This window comes from Humulus lupulus, chromosome 8 (assembly GCF_963169125.1).
Source record: "Humulus lupulus chromosome 8, drHumLupu1.1, whole genome shotgun sequence".
Lineage (NCBI taxonomy): Eukaryota > Viridiplantae > Streptophyta > Magnoliopsida > Rosales > Cannabaceae > Humulus > Humulus lupulus.
In genome coordinates, this window is record NC_084800.1 from 44,093,356 (window position 1) to 44,110,575 (window position 17,220).

Consider the following 17,220-nt stretch of genomic DNA (forward strand, 5'->3'; position numbering starts at 1 on the left):
TGATGGTATATGTACCAATGATGCCCCCTTAATATCCTATGAGTGTGACCATAGGTTATTAAATTAAGAGAGATTGCAAAAATAAAAAGAGATAACATATTGAACGAAATAGATCCTTATTTAATGGAATTCGAAAATAGACAAATTAGTACAGAAAATCAATCATGGTTACAAGCAACACACTTCCTATACTACTGATAGTAAGGTCTAAGGTGTTCGCCATTCCATGCTCGCGGTACTAGGCTCCCGTCCAATCTCGCAAGTTTGTACACACCGGACCGGAGCACACCAGCTGCTGGATCTCGTGTCGCCAAGAATACGCGTCTTAACACCAGATCTCCCACACCGAATCTTCGATCTCGAACCCTCTTGTTGAAATACCTGGTAGCTCGTTGTTGGTAGGCAGCGTTCCTTAGCTGAGCCTCGTTTCTTTTTTCTTCGATCAAGTCTAAGGTTTCTTCGAGATGAGTGTGGTTTGAGTCTTGGTCATAAATTTGAGTTCGGACTGTTGGAATTTCGACCTCAATAGGCAACATAGCCTCACATCTGTATGCTAGATAGAACGGGGTATGTCCCGTTGAAGTTCGAGCAGTGGTCCTGTAACCCCATAGGACTTGGGGCAATTCTTCGGGCCAACGTCCCTTCGCTTCCTCCAACTTTTTCTTTAATGAATTCTTGAGAGTTTTGTTTACGGCCTTGACCTGGCCATTTTCCTGAGGATGAGCCACTGACGAAAAACTCTTTATTATTCCATTCTTTTCACAAAAGTTGGTAAACAAGTCGCTATCGAACTGGGTTCCGTTGTCGGACACAATCTTCCTCGGCACCCCATATCGGCATACAATGTTCTTTACCACGAAGTCAAGGACTTTTTTGGAAGTTATTGTTGCCAATGGTTCAGCTTCCGTCCACTTTGTGAAGTAATCCACCGCGACTACAACATATTTTACTCCACCTTTGCCAGTTGGGAGAGAGCCAATGAGGTCGATTCCCCATACTGCGAATGGCCATGGGGATGTCAACATGGTCAGCTCGGATGGTGGAGCTCGAGGAATCGTGGCAAATCTCTGGCATTTGTCGCATTTCTTTACATATTCGAAAGAATCTAACTTAATAGTGGGCCAAAAATATTCTTGGCGTATGATTTTCTTGGACAAGCTATGCCCCCCAGTATGGTCTCCACAGAACCCTTCGTGAATTTCTTCGATGATCCTCATGGCTTCGGGTGGAGTTACGCACCATAGTAATGGCATGGAATACCCCCTTCTATATAGCTTTTCGTCCATCATGGTGTATCTGGGAAGTTGATACATTAACTTTCGAGCCTGATTCTGGTCTTTTGGAAGGACACCGGTCTCGAGATATTCCACTATCGGGGTCATCCATGTTGGCTCGGACTCGGTCATACATACGTCCTCCTCCTTCGGCTCGTTAATGCTAGGTGCCGAGAGGTGTTCTATGGGGACAACGTTTAGTTCATCATTCTCAGCGGAGGTAGCAAGCCAAGCTAAAGCATCTGCATTTGAGTTCCAGTCTTGGGGAACCTGTTCGATCGTATAAAATTCGAAACATTCTAATGCGGATTTTGCCTTCTCTAAGTAAGCTGCCATCCTCGTGCCCTGAGCCTGGTATTCTCCCAATATTTGATTAACCACGAGCTGGGAGTCACTGTAGCAATGTATAGCTTTGGCTTTGAGCTCTTTTGCTACACGAAGTCCCGCGAGTAAAGCCTCGTAGACGCTTTGAAGTCGAATCTCAAGGCAGAATGAAATTTGCTTCCTGCGGGGGTAATCAAAATGATTCCTGCCCCCGATCCATTTTCATTGGACGAGCCATCGACGTATAGTTTCCACAGCTCGTGGGCCGGGGTTATGACTTCGTCGTTGGTCATACCAGTACATTCCACTATAAAGTCCGCCAACGCCTGCGCCTTGATGGTTGTTCTCGGGTGGTAGGTGATCTCGAACTGTCCGAGCTCAACAGCCCATTTAAGAAGTCGACCTGAAGCTTCTGGTTTAGACAAGACTTGCCTAAGTGGTTGATCAGTCAACACATGAATGGGATGTGCTTGGAAGTAGGGGCGGAGTTTACGAGATGAATGAATTAGACTAAGCGCTAGCTTCTCCATCAGGGGGTATCTCGACTCTGCCCCCAGTAATCTTTTACTGATGTAGTAAACGGGTCTTTGTACCTTATCTTCTTCTCGAACTAGTACTGCACTTATTGCGTGTTCGGTGGTGGAAAGGTATAGGTACAGTACTTCTCCCGTTTCAGGTTTTGACAAGATAGGGGGTTCGGCGAGGTGCTTTTTAAGTTTCTGGAATGCCAGCTCGCACTCCTTTGTCCATTCAAACTTCTTTCCACCTCTCAAAAGGTTAAAAAATAGGAGACAACGGTCCGTAGACTTCGAAAGTTTGAATGGACGGAGGAGTGCGAGCAGGCTTTTCAAGCACTAAAAGCTCACATGGCGTAACCACCCATCCTGTCAAAGCCAGTCGATAAAGAAACTTTGTTCATCTACTTGGCGATCACGGAATACGTTGCAAGTGCCGTTTTAGTAAGGGAGGAAGAAGGCGTGCAGAAGGTTGTTTACTATGTGAGCAAAAGGCTAATTGGAGCAGAACAACAGTACCCGCCCATCAAGAAGCTAGCCTATTGCCTAGTTTTGGCCTCCAGGAAGCTGCGGCCTTACTTTCAAGCACACCCAATTACGATTTTGACTGACCAGCCTCTACGACAAGTCTTGCAAAAACCAGAGGCTGCAGGTAGATTGTTGAAATGGGCAGTTGAACTTGGGCAGTTCGATATATCTTACTTGTCGCGAGCAGCGATAAAAGGGCAAGCCCTGGCTGACTTCATTGCAGAATTCACTGAGCTTACAGATAACGAGCAGGTTGAAGAGCCTAATGAGCCTGAGTGTCAGAACCAAGCTCCCACGTGGAAATTATTTACAGATGGTTCTTCTAACGAGTGCCACGCTGGAGAAGGAGTAATCTTGATAATGCCAGAAGTGCATCGATTTCACTGCGCAATCAGGTTTGACTTCACTGCTTCCAACAACGAGGTCGAGTATGAAGCATTACTCGCTGGGTTGCGGTTAGCCAGGGACATGAATATAAAAGTGCTTGACATCTATAGTGATTCTCAGCTGGTGGTGAATCAAGTCAAGGGAGAATACCAGGCGAGAGGTTTAAAGATGGTTGCCTATCTGAACAAAATAAAAGATCTACTGGCTCAATTCGACAAATACAGCCTCGAGCAAGTACCTCGCGACCAGAATTCCAATGTTGATGCTTTGGCCAAATTAGTAAGTGCAAAGGATGCTCATACTCTAAATATAGTGCCGGTTGAGCGGCTAATAATGCCAAGCATCCAAGCAGAGGAGACCGCTATGGTGATCCAGATGATGGATGCATGGATGACACCATATATAGAGTATCTGACGCAAGGCATATTACCAACGGACAGAAACAAAGCCAGGACCCTTCAGCGACAGGCTGCTAGGTATATCCTGGTCGATGGAATCTTGTACCGAAGAGGATACTCAATGCCACTCCTCAGGTATATTTCGAAAGAGAAGGCCAAAGAATTGATGAAAGAGGTACACGAAGGCTTTTCTTGAGACCACGCTCAGGGGCAAAGCTTGGCAAAAGAGATACTGAGGCAAGGATACTTTTGGCCCACGATGAATGAAGATTCGATGGAGTTTGTACGGAGGTGCGACAAATGCCAGAGGTTCTCCAAAATCCCACGAGCAGCCCCTAATGAGCTTAAACAGATGCAAAGTCCGTGGCCATTTTCAGTTTGGGGCATAGATCTAATTGGATCTTTGCCCACAGGAAAGTGCGGCGCCAAGTATGTCATGGTTGCCGTCGACTACTTCACTAAATGGGCCGAAGCCGAGCCACTCGCAACCATAACGACCAAGAAGGTGTTGGATTTTGTGATAAAAAACATCGTTTGTCGCTATGGATTGCCAAAGAAGATCGTCTCAGATAATGACACCCAATTTGATAGTGATTTATTCACAGATTTTTGTGAACGGTATGGCATTATCAAGAGCTTTTCTTCAGTCGCTCATCCCCAAGCAAATGGACAAGTTGAAGCAATCAATAAAATGCTAAAGGATACACTGAAGAAAAGACTAGAAGAAGCTAAGGGGACGTGGCCAGAACAATTTCCTAAAGTCATTTGGTCGTACAGAACTTCCCATCGAACAACAACGGGCCACACTCCATTCTCTTTAGCTTATGGATATGAGGCTATGTTCCCTATTGAGTTAGATCCGCCTTCGCATCGCAAAATAACGTACGATCAAGGCTCGAATAGCCAACTATTGATGGAATCCCTCGACTTGATCGATGAGAAACGTGAGCAAGCCTAACTCCGAGTAGCTGCGTACCAGCAAAAAGTCGCCCAGTATTTCAACTCTAAAGTACGAGAAAGAATGTTTAGCGTTGTAGATCTTGTAATCCGAAGTGTTTTTCTAAACACCCGCGACCAAGCTGCTGGAGTGCTCAGACCTAATTGGGAAGGGTCATACCAGATTGAAGAAGTCCTTCACCCAAGCACCTATAAACTTGCTCGCTTAAACGGAGATCTCGTTCCTCGCTATTGGAATGGAGAACACCTGCGCAAGTACTATCAATAAACAATTCTTCTTAAAGAGTTGGCTTGTATTAATTTTACTTTTTACAAGTTTTCATAAAGGATAGGTCATTTTATGTGACTAATCTCTTATAAGTGTAAGATCTTATTGATCACTCGTACATACATGTTTCGTCCATTTATTACGAGAAATATAAGGGACTGTGCGCAGCCAGTCATTCTTGCCAATTATTGTATTTATTACAAGTATTTGCTGATTACGTATGTTGTTTTGCTGTATTATAATTATAATTATTTTGCTCCGAGCAGTAATGTTCGAACAGGTTTTGGTCAAGGCAAGTGACCAAGGACCTAAAGCTCCTCGATCACTTGGGGGGGCATATAAGGTACTAGTAAGCAAAGCATATCGAAAGGTATGTAAACACATGAGCAAAATAAGTGAAAGCATGCTAGGGTACTTAGAGTATTTTTCAAAATTTTGTATTTTGTTAAATCAAACCAAAGTGTTATGCTAAGTTCGGTCATGCGAACAGATGTTATAATAAAATGCAAATATTATAATATCTTAAGGAAACCTTTTACACCTTGAGCAGCTGTTACTCGGATGTAATTGTTCAATTAAAAGTAAAAGCTGCCCATGCAGCAATAAAATTTTAACTAGAAAATTAAATTGACTTTACATCACGACCCATAGGTTGTGTAATTAAAAGATTAAAAGATAGGAAGGGAAAAGACTAAAAGGCTGGAGGGTCTTGAGGAGCGTCCTGGTCGACAGCTGTGCCAGCTTCATTATCTGCACCATATATCCTTGTTGCCAAAGAGATCTCTGGGGATGCAGGAATATTAGCCCTCTCTTCTTCCTCTAGGCGAATGGCACACTGAGACATTAGAGTCCGCCTCAGGCATTCTGACAGGTAGATAAAGTTAGCCTTTCGGTTGTGCTTCCAAAACTTCTCCAAGTTCTTGGCTTCGAGTTCCTCAAGCTCCTTCACGCGCTTTTCCAGCTCCTTCGTCTCCTGCCTATTCGCAATCAAATCAAGCTCGAACTGTTTGTATTCTTGGTAATTGATTTTGGCACTTTCCCTGAATTTTTCTCTATCTTCATTAGATTTCTTCAGGGCATCCCGACTCTCCAGCAGCTCCTCGGTCAGAGTGGCTTTTTGCTGGAGCAGTTCCTCTTTTTGCTTAGACAGTTCCGCACTCTTCTCAAGCAACTCGTCGTTCTCCTTAGTTAGCTCATTGTTCTTATCGAGCAAGTCAGCATTTTTCCCTTCAAGCGCTTTCTTAGCCTCAGCAAGCCTGGTGTCTAAAATTTTGGTCTGGGACACCATTGCACCCGCACGGTGCAGCCAGCGGTCATGGTCAACAATCCCTGCAATCAGATGAAAAGGGTAAGGCGATGGTAGAAAATCAAAAGCAAATTATTCAGCATCAGGAAGTAACTTACGCTAACTATCTCATTCAGCCCTCGGTTGAGTATTTGGTCAATTTCCATGGAAATGGTTCCGTCAATGGCCTCTTGACTGTGTTTGTGTTTAGAGAGCTTGTATATCCTCTCCCTGGCTGAGCTGTACAGGGAGCCTTCGGGCTGAGTGCGCTGTGTTTGGCTGGTAGGGTCCTGAGGAGTAAGGTGCTGGTCGACAGGTGTTGGAGGAGTGGAATGCTGGTCAACCGGAGGAGTTGAGGCCGGCTGCTCGAGTGGCGATGGAGGTGGTGTGTTCTCCTTCATAGAGACAGTGGCTAAAGGGTCTTCAGTTCGGGCCTTCTTTGAGGCGGTTTTACTGCTCTCCCCCCGAGTCCTCTTGTTGTCCTTCTTCCTTCCTGAAGATGCAGCGGTAGCCTTGTAATGCTCGAACACATCTTCAAATGACATATCTGCATTAAAAGAAACAACACGAGCAGTGAGACAAGATATATAAACTGAACTAAAAATGATTGTAAAGAGATTATAAGTAAAGTACCCGTGCTACAACTACTGGTCGCTACATTACTTACAGAACTACTTTCTGCCTGGAAGAAATCTGAACTTAAGTTTGGAGAATACTTAAAGTTGCAGTCCCCGTCAAATAAGTGACAGGGAATTGGCAAACTATCTAAGAGCGAGAGATCAGTACCGTTCTCATTTGAAGATTCATCTATGGGAGTGGGAGGTTCGGTGGCTTTTATTTTACCCTTTCCCAATGGGGCGGGGGGAGCGGAAGCTCGCAGGATGCTAGAGGGTTCCCTGATTGTCACTCTAGTCGTCCTCCACCTTTGAGGTTGCGACACGTCTGGGTGCTGTTCGGGAATCTCCTCGCTACTGGCATTTCCCGCTGTTGACTCCCTCTTATCCTGGTGAGGAGCCAAAAGCCTGACCATCCTTAGGTTAGCCTCTATGACTAAATGCTTGATGCTCTTCTCCACGTCAGTCATACTGGCCAAGAGGGCTGATCGAACCTCCATGTCTAGAGTTGGGTTTGGTCGCAACCATGGGCCTGAAAGGTTTTATATTATTTCATATAATATAATATTAGATTAAATAATGTGACAAAATGTGATTTGTCACACCTTGTAACATATTATTGAGAGTCACAAAATTGGACACATGTGTGTGCCCAAATGTGACATATTTTGGAGTTACAAAATCATTTACAAATTTGTAACTCCCAAATATTACCCAATAATGTGTATATTATATGTTACACATTTGAGATTGGATTTCACAAAGTCATGATGATATATGATTGTTGGAGACATGTTTTTAACTCCCAATAGGTGTTTGGAGGTTACAAAATCATGTGGGAAAGGATTTGGGACGTTTTGGAACGTTTTGGAAAAATCACATTTTTGGCTGAAAAAAGGTTGTGGCCGCGGCCTGGGGGACAAAGGCTAGTGGTCGCGGCCACTGATGATCCTGGCCGCGGCCAGTGAGGCTGACAGCCTATGAGGATTTTCAGTTTTTTCCAAATTGAACGGTCAAATAACTCCTAAATCTCCATTTTGATTCCATAAACATCCAATTAAACATTGGTAACAACCATGGGGGTTGGTGGAATTTGAAATTCAAAGGGGTATCTTAAACTCTATAAATAAGAGTCTAATGCTCACTTGTAAGACACACCATTTTCCATCCACAAAGCACTTGGCTGGAAAATACACCAAAAGACTTGATAATTCCAGAGAGCTAATTCCTAGAGAGATCCCTTAGTGCTTAGAGAATAGGGGAAATAAGCTTTTGGACAATGGTCTTGGACCTTGTTCAAGTTGGTGATCCCCACTACTCTACACTTTGGTTGTGTGAGAGTTTGTTTGTATTTTCATTCTTTTGTTCTTCTTATTTACTTGTATTATTATAGTATTGAGTTTGTAATCTTCTTATTCTACATCTTTCTATTTACTTGTATTTTGAGCAATTGAGTTGTAATATTTATTTAATCAATTATCTTGTCCATTGTATTTTTGCATAGAGTTGTATTTTGGTTTTTCCATATTTCCATTGCGCAATAATACATATTCTCTAACAAAAGGCACTAAAAATCTAAGAAAAGTGCAGGAAAAAATTGAAGAACTGAGGGGGAAGCCTCAGCTTCTGCTTGAGTCAAAGCAAACACTCGCGCTGGGGCCGAGCTGTCTGCCTTCCTGGGCTCTTCCTTTCTTGCCTTAGGGCAATCCTTTTTCAGATGACCCACTGCTCCACAAGAGAAGCAGGCCCTTGCTTTACACTCTCCCAAGTGATGCCTCTTGCATCTAGGACACTCGGGATAAGACCTCCAGGCTTCACTGCCCCCAGGATGACCTGTTGTAACACCACGAGGTCTCTTGTCAGGACCTGGAACTGGGAAGGTATCAGGAACCTTCCTCTTCTGATCGCTGGGGCCAACACCCCTACCAGAACCCACAAATGAAGGACCTGGCCTCCTGAAATCCCTTCTGGCTGCACTTTCACGCCAGATCTTAATCTCTGCAGTTTCAGCTGTAAGCGTAGTCTCCACCACCTGTGAATAATTAGTCACTCCTGCCACAGTGGTGATGCGCACATCTCGGGCTAACCTGGGCTGTAGCCCCTGTAAGAACCGCTCTCTCCTGGTCCCATCAGTGGGCACCAAATCCTTGGCAAACTTTGCCAAACAGTCAAACCTTAAGGCATACTCGGTTACTGATAAGTTTCCCTGAAGTAGCCTCATAAATTCATCAGCCTTCGCCGCTCTAATGGCGTCATTATAGTACTTTTCATTGAACAAAATCTGAAATTCCTCCCAACTCAGGAGATTAACATCCTTGGTCTGACCAACCACTTCCCACCAAATCCGGGCATCTTCCCGAAACATATAGGCAGCACAGGCCACCCTCTCAGTACCAACAACCTTCATAAAATCCAGAACAGTGGTAATCATGCTCATCCATTGCTCAGCTTTGGTGGGATCAGCACTGCCTTCAAATACAGGAGGTTGTTGTTTCCTGAACCGCTCATAAAGAGGTTCCAATCTATTTTCAACCCCAGGTAGTGGCCCAATAATTGGCACCGACACAGAAGGTGCCTCTGCAACACTGGCAACTACAGGCACTTGCTGCTGTCTTAGGAGACGAAGCTCCTCTCCCTGTTTTAACACTGTAGCCTGCAAATCATCAAACAACTGTTGCGAGTTTGCAGGTGCTGGCTGTGGAACTTGAGATTGGTCATTCTCTTGACCCTGACTGTTATTATTCTGGCCTGGATCACTCTGGCCAGCTGACATGTCTGTCTGTCCTGAGTTCATTCTGTCACTGATACCTTACTGAAACAATAACCAATACGGCCAGTCAGGTAGTAATAACTAAACCTCTTGCCGCCTCACGGTCCAAGAACAACAGACAACTATCACATTCCACAGTCACTCAGTATTCACAAGCAGATACATGTTTATGGCACTCAGCACTCAGCATGTATCACATAATAACTCATAAACAACCATACTAATAAGCAGGCGCCAGCAATCTCAGTACTAATCAGTACACATTTGCTGAAGATATAATATCTCAGGGCATAAGCTCAACATAATATCTCATGCACACAGATAAAGCATACATAACACATTTAAACAATTATACATGTAACCACTTAGATAGTTACCAAACCATGAGTCGAGCTTGTCTTCGGTGATGTGTGTACATACCCAGCCAGTCTACAGGAACCCTAACATTGGCATTGCTCTGATACCAAGTTGTAACGCCCTGGTTACCCCAGAACAGTTACGGTGAACGGTGAACCGGAAATTTGACCCGTTACCCGAGTCCTTTGGTTAAAAACGTGATCTAAGTGTTGTTATCAGGTTAAGGTGTAAAACCGGTAAAAAGGAAAGGGTACATTTCATTAAGTAAATAAACTGCTCATGAGCCTTTCAAAATGTTTACAAGTAGTTCATAATACAAAAGAGTCGCTACAGTTCCAAATTTACAAACTCCGCCGGCCTAAGCGGCAAAAATAGGGTAAACCCCTAGTCCCTCTAAGAACTCCTTGACCGTGGCGGTCAAGCGGCCTTGTATGTACATCACACCGCCCAAGCTCTCCACTCAAGGCTGGCCAAGCTTTTCTTTTCCTTTACCTGCACCACATAGCACCCATGAGCCAAGGCCCAGCAAGAAAACATAATTAAACATGATATAATATCAACAAGGATCATAATAACCATTCAGGACTATCAGTCCAACAAATACGTGACAATAGCCAAAAGTCACAATAATGAGCATCGCTCCCTCTAGCCATGTGATGATAGAGTCACCAGGGCTTAACTGATAAGTGATTCTCTCATAAATTGGTCAGGATAGGTGTATGGTGACTAGTCACCAACATAACCTTCCTCACGACTCTGGAGTCGTAACTATGGACAACGTCCCTTAACCACGTGACAAACAGTCACCGGGGTCATATACCTTGGCTATAGTCTTCTGGTCGTAGACCAGGCAAGCGCTTATAAGTTCTTCGACCTTAGGGTCGGTCCCACACTAATGCCATAGAGCCATTCAATGCGTGATCATCGACTTTAGAGTCAGTCCCTGACTAGTCGGTGTCTTAAACAGGTAATCAGCATTCATTAGCATTTAATATGCAACCCACACTCACATTTATCAACCAGCATGCCTCAATATCAAACCATGCATGTCATATACATGTACAGGGTGCAACTGTATCCATACACTGTTTTCTCACCTCAGGTTCGAGCGAGAAGTATAATAAAGACGACCCCTGAGAACGATCGATCTTTTAGTTCCTTAGCAGTTACCTAATCACAACCAATTATAACCTCCATTAATGAGAATCCACAATAATAGGGTCTTAACCTAAGCACCACCCTCGGGACCTCGAAACATGCCCACACGGTGAGTAGATTCGATCACGGGCCTTAGGGATTGAAACCCCAAGTCAAAAACCCTTAAAAAACACTCAAAACGGGGTTTGGAAGGAACAGGGTAGCGCTACAGCGCTCAACCCCTAGCGCCACAGCGCTCTACACAGAGCCTCCCAAGCACCAAAAAGCCTCCTGAGGAGCGCTATAGCGCCCTAGGGTGGGCGCTGTAGCGCTACCTCCAGGCCCAAACACCCCTGAACCGACCTTCTTCATCTCCTTCGATTCTAACTTGATTTCCAAGCTTCCAAAGCCTATTCTTGATGCCAAATAAACCCAAAAACCATCCCAACACACCCCAAACATCACAAGCATGGGAACCCTAGCCAAAACTCCCAACAAAAAAACCATGAATTCACCCTAGAAAACTCAGCTGCAAACCAGAACCAAAACAGAGCAAACCAGAGAAAACCATGGTTAGAAACTTACTCAAAGCTTGGCTTGTGATGGTCTTCAATGGTGGAACACACTCCCAAACTCCCAAGGCTTGCTTCCCAAGCTTGAATCCTCAAAATTGGTTTAAAAACCACAAAGAACAGTGAGGAGAAGAAGGTACGGGAGAACTCTAAAGTGTACTCTGTTTTCCATCACCTTTCTCAGCTATCAAGTGTTATATCTATCCTAGGGGTGAAATGTCCATTTTACCCCTAGGTCAATTAATACTTTCTAAAGGCTCCCAAGGGCATTTTTGGTACTTTCCCCTTAACTCGATAATCATAATTAACGCTCTCCAACCCCGCTATTCACAACAATCTCGAACACCAATAATTCACATCCTGTTACCCTTTATCTCCCGGTAACGCCCTAATCATCAAAATCACCCCGAGACTCAACCCAAGTCCCGACACTTAAACCTGTTGTGACTAAACCGCTAATCAATATTCTACGATCGTCTCATGTCGAATAACTCGAACAAACCCACATCATAATGTGGTCTCAGCATATATCACTGACATGCATACAATTAACATTATATTATAATATAATTCTTATAAACATGCACAAACACATTTAATGGCATAATTAAACAGTTATGGCCCTCCCGGCCTACCAACCCGGCCGTTAACCAGAATAGGGAATCCGGGGCATTACAAGGGTCGATGGAGTGTTTGAAGTTGCGCGAGAAAAGGCAATTTCAGGTATTAGTAACAACGGTTGCTCCTCGTCCTCGAGCAATTGAGCTAGCAAGTCATCATCGATGGGTCTTTCACCTCCCCACGGATCTTGCATGAAAAGCTGCGAATAGAGAAAGGGGGAGGTGAGAACGTAAAGCCTAAAAATATGTGTTGAGAGTTAGAATAACGTTGCTCGTGTATGAAAATTAAGTTTTATACGGCCAGCAGCATTCTAACAAAAACACTAAGTTCTATACGAGCAGTTTCAAAAACAGATTGAAAAGCCGAAGTAAAAAGTTTTTTGGAAAAAATCTTTTTCGACTCCGAAGGGGCGGGAAAAACCCAATTTTTCAACTAGCCTAAAAATCAAAGTGATTTTACGCCCTAAATCTACAATCTCGACTACCAAACTGGCTCCTAAATCCTACGAAACGTTGCTTCGCTATCCTATCAAGCATCGATCAATATGCCCATTACCCCAAAACAGTTTCGGTCAAGAACAGTCAAGAACACAGATTTGAATACATAAAAAACAGTTTTGCATGGCATCTCAAACGTCCAAGGGGTTCGTAAAACTTACTTGGATGGAAAGAGGGGTCTGAAACGAAAGCTTTGAGCTTCCGAACGGAGGATCCTCAGAACAGCGATGAAAACTCCTCAAATTTTTTGGGCTCTGAAGGTCGAGGTTCTTAGGAGTTCTTGACAAGAAAATGGCGAGTGAAAAGTAAAAAGTAAAAATATGGATTTGGGGTATTATATATAGTGACTGCGACACGTTAAAAGAGGTAATCATAAAGGGTAACTTTCCAAGGCATGGGGAAGTGTGATAGCCATCAGAAAAGTTATTGGGAAACCAAAGAAACTTGATTAGACATGATTGATCACCTTTTTTCGAGAAAGCATGGGTGACTCTGACAAATTTCGTGGGGTATTCGAAGAGTCATTTTCCTAAGTTTACTTATTGCTGGTCGCAATAAATATACTTGCGGGGCAAATGTTTACCCAAAAAATGGTTGCTGATGATGTGTCGAGGATTTCTCACACGTGGCGGAAGTGTTGTTCGGCTATCGACCAGAAGCACATCGCTTCGTCATGGTTAATTTTTAGATACAACCAGGCTGGTCGTATAACCTGATTTATTTCCTTCTAAAACTGTAATCTTATAATAATTGCATTGAATATTTCTTCATTATTATCTTGGTACGCGATTATTAAGGAAAGATAGGGCACGTTGGCATATGTAACCCTCCATGAGCCTATAAATATACATGCAATAGCTCAAGGAAGGGACTTTTGATCCCGAAATCTTTTTGCTAAATACTGAGAGAAAGAGAGCTATAGTGAATTGTTCATCGCTTTATTGTATTTCTTCCAAAGTTTGTGAAACTCAAGAACCCTAGTTCTTTGATCACTGCTTTGAGATTCAATAATAAAAATAGCACTAAGTGGACGTAGGTCCTTACCATTCTTTGGGGCTGAACCACTATAATTCCTTGGCGTTTTCTTCCTTTCTGTTAGATTATCTTTTTCAATTGTCGTTCTATCTTTTGTCATATATTTGACTCCGTGTCGTTGGCAAAATCGATGGTCAACAGTTTCTATTTTCTACAGCTTTCACAAGTAATATATATCCTTTAGGTCAAAAGACCAAAATGCCCCTAGGTCATTTAAAATCCTCTTAAGGCCACCAAGGGTAAAACCGTCCTTTCCCGCCTATCTCGTTAATCATAATTAACACCCTCCAATTCCCGTTATTCCCAAATGCTACTAAATCATATCTGTAATGCCCTGGTTAACCCAGAACAGTTACGGTGAACTGGAAATTTAACTCGCTACCCGAGTTCTTTGGTTAAAAATGTGCTTCTAGGTATTATTAACAGGCTAAGGTGGAAAACCAATAAAATAGAAAGGATATATTTTATTTAATACAAAAAACTGTTCATGGGCCCATCAAAAACATTTACAAGTTATTTGCAACTCAAAATGGCATTACTGTTTAAATTTACAACCCGCTGACCTAAGCGGCAAAAATAGGGTAAACCCCCTATTTCCTCTGAGAACTCCTTGGCCATGGTGGTCAAGCAGCCGCATATGTACACATCACCACCTAAGTTCTCCACTCAAGGCTGGGTGAGCTTTTCTTTTCCTTTACCTGCACCACATAGCACCCATGAGCCAAAGCCCAACAAGAAAACATAATAATGCATATAGATATTAACAAATGATTATTATTATAATCACACGAAGCTTATAGCTTTGAACAGATGAGAGAATATCACTTGAGGTTCTAGTAAACCATAATGAGTGATTGACAAGCAAGTCACTAGCTTAAACAGATGAGTGACTGCTGGGTAAGTCACTTGCTTAAACAGATGAGTGACTACTGGGTAAGTCACTAACTTAAACAGATGAGTGACTGCTGGGTAAGTCACACGGGCTCAACACCCATAGCCATGTGACCAAATAGTCACTATGGCTCTAAGTAACTAGCCTTTGGCTAGACAAGCGCTTATAGTATTCATCGAACTTGAGGTCGGTCCGGCATTAATGCTCTTCTGAGTCATTTAATGCAGATGTCGATTAGATCTAATCTTTGTTGGCTTGCGTTGAATACGCTAAGGACGTTCCTGAATTATGAGTCAGCACTATGTGACCAATGCCCAGTACCACTGCCGAACTTGACTAATGAGTCACAACGTCACAGTTGATACTGACACCTTTGCCAATTCTGACTAATTAGTCAGTGCAACGCACAAGTGAGAAAGATTTGCTAAGCATTCAATAATCAATCCATGTCCACATTTACACATTCAACATGCCTCATGAATAACCATGCATGTCACATATGGGGTGCGATTTTCTTACCTCTGATTCGAGCGAGAATGAATAAAAGAACGACCCTTGAGAACGATCTCACTTTTAGCCATTTAGCGGTCACCTAGTCATAACCAAATATGGGACACCATCAATAAAATGAATAACAAAAGTTCCCAAACCAAGATCTAGCCTCCAGGACATCAATCCCCACTAATCCGGGTAATAGGAACAATCCTGAGGCCTAAAACCAAGTTCCAGAGGTCAAAACACTCAAACGACCTCAACACCACCTAAGATCCGCGACCCTAGCACCTTGAGCCACGGCCCCCAGCCACATCAGGAGCAAGGGCCGTAGCACCCACTACCCAGTGCCGCGGCGCCCATCAAGGCCAAACTCCACCAGCTGCTTCTTTGAGCTTGGGCCGCGATGCCCAAGAACTAGGGTTAGGCATGGGTTGGGTTGGCCGGGTTGGGGGTGTTTGAATGAGCCAACCCAATTACATCGGCCTAGAAAATTCTAACCCATTTAAAACATTTTTAATATGTAACCCAACCCTACTAATTACATTAAGGTTTGGATTGAGTTGGGTTATAACCCATTTAAAAAAATCTATTCAAAATGCAAACAATAATGTAGAAAAAATGATCAAATTAAAATCTAAATGAAGAAAATATGTCTTAGTAGTTTCTACTACTAGTTAGTACTTAACAACTTAAATATTACGGTCATCCAAATTCGAAATACAAGTCTTAAAATCATTACAATCATCCATAAAAGTAAGTAGATAGTTCATAGAAATTTAAATAGAGTAAAAAAAAGCTTGAATCCATCAGTAAACAATGGCGATGGGTGCATTGGTCTTCTCCTTTGTTATCACTTTGTCCTTAAGTTTGTTATCTACAATTCAAAAACCAAATTTAAACACTTATTGAAAATAAAAAACAATAAAGTAAGAACATTATTTAAATTTCACTACTTATACTAGTGGTGGAAACAATGAGTCTATAGCTATATTTTCTTCTTATTTATACTATAAATTTAAGTGGAAATATATATATGCAGCTGATATTGGTGGTGCAACCAAAAAACAAACACTGAAAATTTATATGTTGATCAAAGCAAAAATGTCTCTCTCTATATATATATGTCCTTCTCAATCATTGATTCAAAGAAAAAAGAAACCAATACTATACACGTTTATATTACTAAGGCGCGTACACTGAGATATTAATATTCAAAAAGAAATAAAATGTCTCTATATATACAGATAAACGATAGTGACATTTAACAGTTAGTTTATATATATATATATACTTATAATACATTAGTTTATATATATATACTTATATTACAGATAATACATATACATATACAAAATATACATATATATATTTAGATAATATATTACATTATATATATAATATATACCTGGAGAGTTGGAGCTAGAGCTTCGTGCCGCCGAGGAGCTTCGCCTGGAGCTGGAGCTGGAGCTTCGCCTGGAGCTGGAGCTAAAGCTTCGCCGAGGAGCTTCACCGTGTCACCTTAACCGACGACGACGACGTGAGCTTGCTTGCTGCTGGAATGGAGAACCAGTGGACTGATCGATGACGACGTGAGCTCGCCTGCTGGACTGGAGAACCAGTGGACCGGCGACGTGAGCTTCACCTGCTGGTGGAGGTTTGCCGAGGAGTGGACCAATGTGTGAACTTTGGTCTGGACTGGAGTGCTGGTGGAGCAGCCAAAGAGAAGAGAAGGCAAGGGAGGCAGGGGTGTCTAATGTGTTTATCTTTTATATGTATGTAATATGTATTATATTTAGGGTTTACGGTAGGTGGTCGGGCTGGGTTGGGTAGTATGGGTTAGGATTGTATTGGGCCATGGCCGACCCAATTAAAATCGGGTTGTTACATTAATTGACCGAATGGGCTTCGGCCTGCAATTGTTGGGATTGGTCGGCCCATTTTTGGGTTGGGTTGGCCGGTTTGGTCGGCCCAATCTCAAAAATGCCCAGTCCTACAAAGAACAGGGTCGCGCCCCCCCACCAAGAACCAGCCAAGAACTCGATTTCCTTCATCCCAAACCCTCCAAAAACATACCTAAACACTTCCAAATCCAAAAATCAAAGTTCCCAAACTCCCCAATGATCCAAAACCATCAAATCCCGAGGCTCAAACAAACCAAAAACTCAGCGATTCACAAAATCCAATTCAACGCTTAGAAACTCTAAAAACTCAAAACTTAAGACTTAGATTACCTATGATTGGGTTGTTTTCCGTCAAATCCTTCGGTCAAGAAGCTTCTAATCTTTCCTAGGATC

The 17,220-nt window shown here is 42.8% G+C and overlaps 1 protein-coding gene across 1 annotated transcript; it reads right to left on the reverse strand.

The window, feature by feature from the left end:
- Positions 1-5,342: 5,342 nt before the first annotated feature.
- Positions 5,343-7,050, reverse strand: LOC133795328 (uncharacterized). Its single transcript, XM_062232781.1, has 4 exons — positions 6,723-7,050; positions 6,190-6,483; positions 5,601-5,980; positions 5,343-5,486 (listed from the first exon to the last, which is right to left on the reverse strand). The coding sequence occupies exons 1-4, from the start codon at positions 7,048-7,050 to the stop codon at positions 5,343-5,345; spliced, it is 1,146 nt and encodes a 381-aa protein (XP_062088765.1).
- Between the last annotated feature and the right edge of the window lie 10,170 nt (positions 7,051-17,220).